This window comes from Alosa sapidissima, chromosome 24 (assembly GCF_018492685.1).
Source record: "Alosa sapidissima isolate fAloSap1 chromosome 24, fAloSap1.pri, whole genome shotgun sequence".
Taxonomy (NCBI): Eukaryota; Metazoa; Chordata; class Actinopteri; order Clupeiformes; family Clupeidae; genus Alosa; species Alosa sapidissima.
In genome coordinates, this window is record NC_055980.1 from 7,433,663 (window position 1) to 7,441,147 (window position 7,485).

A 7,485-nucleotide genomic window follows, 5' to 3' on the forward strand; every position below is an offset into this window, starting at 1 on the left:
ATTATATGCTTTGCTTTATTTTCAAAGTGCACGTTTAGTTCATAAGGCCCAGCAGGGGTGCTTTGCAATGTATATGGATGCTGATCTGTTAATAAATGGCACAGATGTTGCCTTCCGTGCTAAAAGACAGAGCTGTAACAAATGCATGCGAAGCAGAAGGGGATTTAAAAATCCAGGACGCAGGAGTCACAGTTGCAGTGTACTTTATTCAGGTTTCTGAGCCTGGTGGTCAGCCATCACAGGGAGAGCATGGGGACAAGGACACAGCTACAAAAACCTCCTAATGTGTATTCAAAAGGCAAATAAAAATGGCTGATGTCTGTGCAGGGCTTCGAAAAAAACAAGTCACTGGTACAAAGCAGGAGGAGAGGAGCTGAGGCCACTGTGTTGGGTCTGGAGACTGGACACTGGAGATGGTTGGTTGATGGGGATCTGGTCCCTCAGGACAGGACCATAGCCTGGAACTCTGAGAGAGAGAGGGAAGAGGAAGTGAATGCCATGTCATTAACCATAGACATTTGCACTCTTTCAACTGTAAATCTATTTCAATATATCTCTCTATTTCTCTTTTTCACACACACACACACACACACACACATACACACACACACACACACACACACACACACACACACACACACACACACACACACAGACAGACACTCACACACACACCTATTTTTCTTTCTGTTTATACCCCTCTGACTCTGACTGTCAAAAAAGCTACATCATGAATTGCTATTCCTAAGGGTGCAACAAAATGTTGAAAAGGCTATTTTACATGATTGCACTGCAACACAGAATTGCATGCATGAATGCAAATGTTGGATGCTTGTCCCACTCCGACTGGGATGTCATCATTTCTTTTTTCCTTATCAGACCTTAAGTTTGACTTGCAAAACACACTACCAGATATAGCTTTAAATGATTATTCTGCACAGAAATGGAAATATTATATAAAAAAAACCTGCTCAACAAAGTCTCTATTGTTGGTCCCTGACAGCTATGTCAAGTTTGAATTCTTAATGTTAAGCATCAAGGTTAAAATAGTGGGCCGCGGCTGAAGTGCCCTTGGGCAAGGCACCTAACCCCTCACTGCTCCCCGAGCACCGGCATTGTAGCAGGCAGCTCACTGCGCCGGGATTAGTGTGTGCTTCACCTCACTGTGTGTTCACTGTGTGCTGTTTGTGTTTCACTAATTCACTGATTGGGTTAAATGCAGAAACCAAATTTCCCTCACGGGATCAAAAAAGTATATATACTTATACATTGAAATATTAATGTACACTAAATGCAACTGTGTAAGAAAAATAAATGCCTTTCATTTTTTTTTTTTTGCAAATGTCCTTCACAACCCTGTTTGAAATCAGAGCATTAAGGACATGCGATTTGATTTGAATAATAATTTAAGGTCGCCTACTTCCTTGATCCTTTTATATAATAGTTAGGCTTGAGATCTGAGCTTGTGTAAAACTATTCCAGGGACAAATCTAGGTTGCACGACTCTCACATATTTGCCTGCCATATTGTCTACCATGACAAGACTCTATTAAGGAGTAAGTTTACCCTCTTTGCATGTTAGTGTTGTCCCATCTGCACAGAGTTTTTTGTATCCGATTAACCAGTAACTCAGGATTGTAGGGACTATAGTCAGTATTATAACAGTAACAAAAGGATAAGAATAGGAGTGTATCCTAATCAGATCTTCTACATTTTAAGCATTATTGTCTAAATGAAAACATCTATATTTATATTTGCACTGCCTATAACTGTATAAAACAAAAGACAGTCTAGTGTCAAACATTTTGGAGCCACCAAGAAGAAGTAAAAACTGCCAGAAGTTTCATAAAATATGATGAATTCTGGGTGGATATGGCCAGTTTTGATGCTGGGTGCTCTGGCTGCAAAGCACTTCCTTATTGCCAATACGGCCAAACAACTTTGGCTTCATTTTGTCAGAATGCAAATGCTGCCCATGTTTTCTGCATTCATTGGGAATTTCCACTAGCCTATAGTTTGGCTATGCTTTGCAATACTTTCTCATGATACAGAAACAATTCTACAAATAGTTTGTGAAAATGCACCCAATGAAGTATCATGCTCATTCCTGTGTGTTGTCTTAGTAGGATTATTGCACCTATTCTGGTATGAAAATATGTGTGGAAAAAAATAGAGATAGCTCACCCTCTACACCAATTTTGCCGTCACTGTCATCGTCAGCAGCTGACATTAAGCTTTTGGTCTCCTTCTCAGTCAAGACTCGAGCGGTTGGAACAAATCTTTGAAGAAAGAACCTTGGAGACAAAGGGAGAAACACAGAGAAAAAGAAAGAAGAGAGAGAGAGAGATTATAATAATGTGACAGGATATCAGAGAAGCTATACCCTCCTTTTCACACATTAGCAGAACTTCTATGGTTCTATGGCAATTTTATGGTTCTAATGACCTTCAGTTGTTGAATTATGGTTCCTAGTAATTCTTGTTTCAATTTACATTAATGTTTAGCAGGCAGCAGTAAAAGTGACTTCAATGTGCATTGGCTATGGATGCTTCCCATGAATTGGGCTTGTGGCCTTGATGTTGCTAACATTTTGAGACAAGCACATGTGGAAGTGATCCAGAAGTACTTCCCAAATTAAAGCTCTCGCCATTGTTCCAGCAATGCAATTGTCCTATATTCCTGGGGTTAAAGCTCCAGTATCCCTTGTTCCCTTGAAAATATCGGTGATATCCATGGACTGTGTAAGGGTCTGAATGACATACACCTCTTGCATTAATGACGAAGATGGGAATCTGATCCACACAAGCTATTTGTTTATTTAGTCTTTCCCTTTCACTCTCTAAGGACTTAAAAGGGCTAGTCACCTTACATGTTTCTATGTGAAAAGTCACTTAAATGCTCCTTTGAGATACACAAATGAAAGGGAATATATGTAGCCTACTGCATTACAACCAAATACTAATATATTCTATAAAAACACATTTTCCAAAAGACCAGACATATTAACACACAATTCATCTGATCATGCATCATCTGATTATGTAATAGCATTTAAAAAGGGCACTAGGCCAAAAGAATCAAATATAGTGCCATATTTCTAAGTGTAGCTTGGTGATTCTGGGCAAACACTGACATACAAATCAAGTGATTTGACTGACAAATTAACATACTTCAGTTCTGACTCCTCAATGAAGCCACTGTTATCGTCATCCAGGAGACGGAACACATCCTTGATTTCCTGCGGAGTCTTTTGGCTCAGGCCACATAATTGGAAGAACTTTTTGTAACAGAAGGTATCTGGATCTGGAGGAGTGGGACAGGGAGAATTGCAAGGTTACTGAGTATTTAGGCAAATTCAAACTAAAACTGTCCCGTTTAAAGAGGAAATGATGCAATTTCAATACAAATGAAATCAAATGAAACTAAGAATCCATTTGCCATGCTGGAGATGTGCAAGATTTCCACCCTTCCTCCATTTATCCCTTCATTCGGTGTTTCTTTACCTGCCTACTAAAATTCTGCTGTTCTGAACCACTCTCCTTAAACCCTCTGCTAAGTGAGACACATCTGAAGTATGACTGTACCTTGGCAGTCCTTGATAGCATTGTCGATGGCCTCAGCGGAAAGGATGGAGGTGAGTGACATATTAATCCTGTCGGAGGAACAGAGTTGTAAATAATTCACTTGTCTGCATAAATTCAGTTGAAAGCATCCCTCCTAATGAACAAGAGCTTTCACTAAAGACAAAAATACAAGTCCAAATACAAATACAAGTGTGTAATTCGCAAGACAGCCAAAGATCGCCTAATTGGCCCTGTTTAATTAGGCTACTGCTTTTCACGCGCCGAAGATAACAAATCCCCTTGGTAGTAAATTATAGTTTCACGCTGATAAGACCACAGACGAAGCGTATAATTGATGAGGTGTTGAACGCAAACTTATCAGCTGATGGCATACTAGGATAAAACATGGTCATGACCCATCCCATGCATGCAAAACCAAATATAACCATACTGTATGGTTTAGCATTAACCGTCAATTAACTAAGCGAACAATGCTGTTAACCGTGTGGCACACTAGACTCTGAATCTCTCCACTCTGCGCCTGCTTTGAAATAGCCTAACTCGTCTTCCATTGTAGTAATAATGTCCTGTTAATTTGGAAAAATTGTGTCCTTGAATTATGAACGATAACGACAATCTTATTTAAATGTATTAGATATGATTACATTGAATGCCTAATTCCTTTTACGCACAAACTCTTTGCAACATCTCAAATAGCCTGTAGGAAAAAATATGTTAGCTCTAAGTTAATCTTACCTATCTCGAAGTTAAAATACTCATCAGTTCCAAAACTCCGCAATATCACACACCTGTCTCTGACTCAAAAATCTACATCCAGAGGTTCCCTGTTGGCTTCAACCAATGCCCCCTGTATCCCACACAAGCGCCGAACAGTCACTTACCGCTGTGAGGTTTTCGCTTTTCCGTGATCCAAAGATAAGGCTTAGTGGTGACTGTTGTCAGCCGACGTGAACTTATATAGGGTGTTATTGCACGGGCAATGAGTGATGCTTGAGTTACCTGTCCGTATATCAAATTCGTATGGTCAGGGCCCTCTCCAGTTTCTTACCTAACTAATTAACCTTTACTATTTATATCCGCTTCGGGCTGCGTGTAGATAGGCTGTGAGCACCTGGACATCCCTCCCTCCCTCTGTCTCAGCAATATACTCTCTCTCTCTTTCTCTTTCTCTCTCTCCTCTCTCTCTCTCTCTCTCTCCCTCCCCCCTCCCTCTGCACACACACACCCAAATCTGCACCCCCACCACACACACACACACACACACACACACACACACACACACACACACACATATACAGATGCACACTCCACATATGCAAATGCACGTGCAAGCATGAGCTATGTAAGGCAAATTTGGCATGTATCACCTTGAATATATTTGACACAAAAAAATCAACAATGAGGAGATTAAAGTCTGTCTCTGTTAAGTAATCCCAAAATATTAATTTCCCTCCATCCTGTTAGAATACATCAGAACAGATGGTAGTCTGATAATCCCTTGTGAATTTTTATGCTAATCTAAAATATTAGAGAGGCATAACCGTCAGGCGATCACAAAATATCATGACTCTTCAACCTTTCATGCTCAGTGCACTGCTGCATTGCCCAAACAGTCTATTTGTTTTGTTTAAGTTTTCCATGTCATAAGGATCTTCATTCATTTTTGAAATAGTGTGATGGTTGGTGTAGAGTTGCCTGAGTTGATGCTACCTATGCCAGAAAATGTCACTTTTCTTTTGCTTTTCCTATTAAATAGGAAACATAGGAACACAAACCCATATGTAATGATCTTATATGAAATGTAGGCTACAGCCTTATGGCACATTTGCAGTGGATGTCAGTATAGGCTGATCCACACTACATAGAACTGTGTGCCTCAGCCTTTACATTTGTGTGAATGTGACCGTATACGTTCCGCAATGTTACATCACTTGTCCCACCGAGTGGTGGGCGTGTGCGGGAGCTGCGGTGGTGCTTATGTATCAGGATGGAATTACCCAGTCTGAAGGCAGATTTACAAATGGTGTTTGTCTTGGATCAGATGTGTTTTGTTCTCTCTTTGTGGAACCATCTGGAACTTTCGGAACAAGATGAGTGAATGCATGTTTTGAAAGAACAAATATGTATACTTTCACTGTATTGCAGAGTGTCCTGGCTGACAGTTAACGTATGACAGTAAAGCATTGTTAATAACAGATATATATCTGTACTGTATATTCAATACTATGTGCTCCTTGTGAGGGCCACTAGGACTTAGAAAGCTGGCATCTTTTCTCATATGGAATATGCACATGGGAACTCATGAGAATGCAAAGTTAGGTAAGAATAATAATAATTAAAAAAACCATATAGCCAAAAACACATAGAAGTTACACTTGATGCAACATAGAAACAAAATCACAAGGACACAATCCTTGTTACACTTTATACCTATACCTATAACAATGTCATACTGGTTCACGTCCATTTACAATATTGCTTTTGCTCTCATTGTTCTGCTACGCATCCCCCATAGCTGTAGAAGCGGTCAGTGTTGTATGGACTGTCAGGTAAAGCTTCTCTCCTTGTCACCACATGTTGCTGCACTTCCACTTTAACATCACCTGGGAGCACTTTCTAGACACTTGTAATAATTGTGGCCTGAGACGTGTTGGGTTTCAAAGTTAAGTCACCTTCATTTTGTTGCGAGCAAATCAGGTTACTGTACCTCCCTGGAAGGAATCCGATCCAGTTGGGAAGACACCTGGACATTGAGACACGGGCCTGAGGTTAGGTTCTGTAACCAAGTATCGGAATCGGTCAACTCAGCATTTCCAATCAGTTTAATTAGGGATGTCTAATCCAAGCGACATCTTGCCACTGAGTCGTTTCCTCTTTGAACCAACAGCAGAATTCTCATATTCTTTTTACTCCGCGTGTTCTTCAGTTTGGTGCCGTTTTGATGGCAGGTGATGACCCATATTGTCAGATTTCGACATGTGCAGAAGGAAATAGGTCAGAGGTTAGCTGTGCCATGAAGGCAGAGATAAGGGGCATTAGACACTAGATCTAGCAGTGCAGTTTACACATTGATGCTGATACCACTCAGTTTAGTGTTGCTGATTCTCTGGTAGAGTTACGCTGCTCTTCTTTGTGTTTCCCTTGGAGTTAGAATCTTTTTCAACCTCAAGAGCCTTTGTTGAATCCACAAATGATTGAATGCTTCAATGAATTAACTAAATATTTGCACATAAAGAGTCTCATTAGACCCTCATCACATTCTATTAAACAATGTTTGTAAAACAAGGAATCATTCAGGATTCACAGCTCGTCAACATGTCTTGTTGGAATTCTATGATACAACTGTTATCAGTATTTTCTATTAGTAATGTTTAAAATGAGAGAACAAGTACAAACATTGTTTTTGTGGATATTTTTGTTTTGAGGCTACATTGACCTGCTAATAGACGTTGCCATCTAGTGGCTTATAGAGGGTATGGCAGAGCAGATGGGGTTTACAGTAGCCTATGTTGATGTCACCCCCTGATCCTGTTTCCCACGAGGGAAAGGGATGCCACTTGAATGGTCTCAGTCAGCATACAGCATTAGTAGGTGTACAGTGCCCATGTCTTTTCATGTGCAATATTCTAATGTGATAATTTCACCTAATAGAATGTTGTGATTTACTATAAATGAATGTGTGTTATACTTTATCTCACTGGGTTAATTATGCAATGCAATAATATAAAGTGTATTCTATTCATTCTTTGGCAAGAGTAAAGGTATATTAACTATATATACTTTATTTATGTTTCTCTTATGATTTCTTTTCATTTAATAGGCCCATATATAGGCGTATTCAGTTAGATCAAGATCAATTTTATATCATATTGATAGCATTACAGAAAAAACAGAACAGAGA

At 39.7% G+C, this 7,485-nt stretch overlaps 1 protein-coding gene across 3 annotated transcripts; it reads right to left on the bottom strand.

Moving 5' to 3' along the window:
• Positions 1-186: 186 nt before the first annotated feature.
• pvalb9 (parvalbumin 9) lies at positions 187-4,718 on the bottom strand. 3 transcript variants are annotated; one of them, XM_042083718.1, is made up of 5 exons: positions 4,466-4,718; positions 3,585-3,652; positions 3,171-3,303; positions 2,185-2,294; positions 187-466 (listed from the first exon to the last, which is right to left on the bottom strand). In XM_042083718.1, exons 2-5 carry the CDS (start codon positions 3,643-3,645, stop codon positions 441-443), a joined length of 330 nt encoding a protein of 109 aa, XP_041939652.1. In that variant the 5' UTR covers positions 3,646-3,652; positions 4,466-4,718; the 3' UTR covers positions 187-440. The 3 variants fall into 3 exon arrangements, with proteins under 3 accessions (XP_041939652.1, XP_041939654.1, XP_041939653.1); XM_042083720.1 differs by lacking the exon at positions 4,466-4,718 and adding an exon at positions 4,373-4,444; XM_042083719.1 differs by lacking the exon at positions 4,466-4,718 and adding an exon at positions 4,320-4,343.
• Positions 4,719-7,485: the final 2,767 nt, after the last annotated feature.

Bases quoted from the DNA above. Each gene is read 5' to 3' on its own strand.
- pvalb9 (XM_042083718.1), bottom strand. From the start codon at position 3,645: ATGTCACTCACCTCCATCCTTTCCGCTGAGGCCATCGACAATGCTATC. The intron at 3,304-3,584 runs GTACAGTCATAC...CCACTCCTCCAG, and splicing joins TGCTATCAAGGACTGCCAAG to ATCCAGATACCTTCTGTTAC. The intron at 467-2,184 runs GTGAGCTATCTC...TCTCTCTCTCAG, and splicing joins CGGCAAAATTGGTGTAGAGG to AGTTCCAGGCTATGGTCCTG.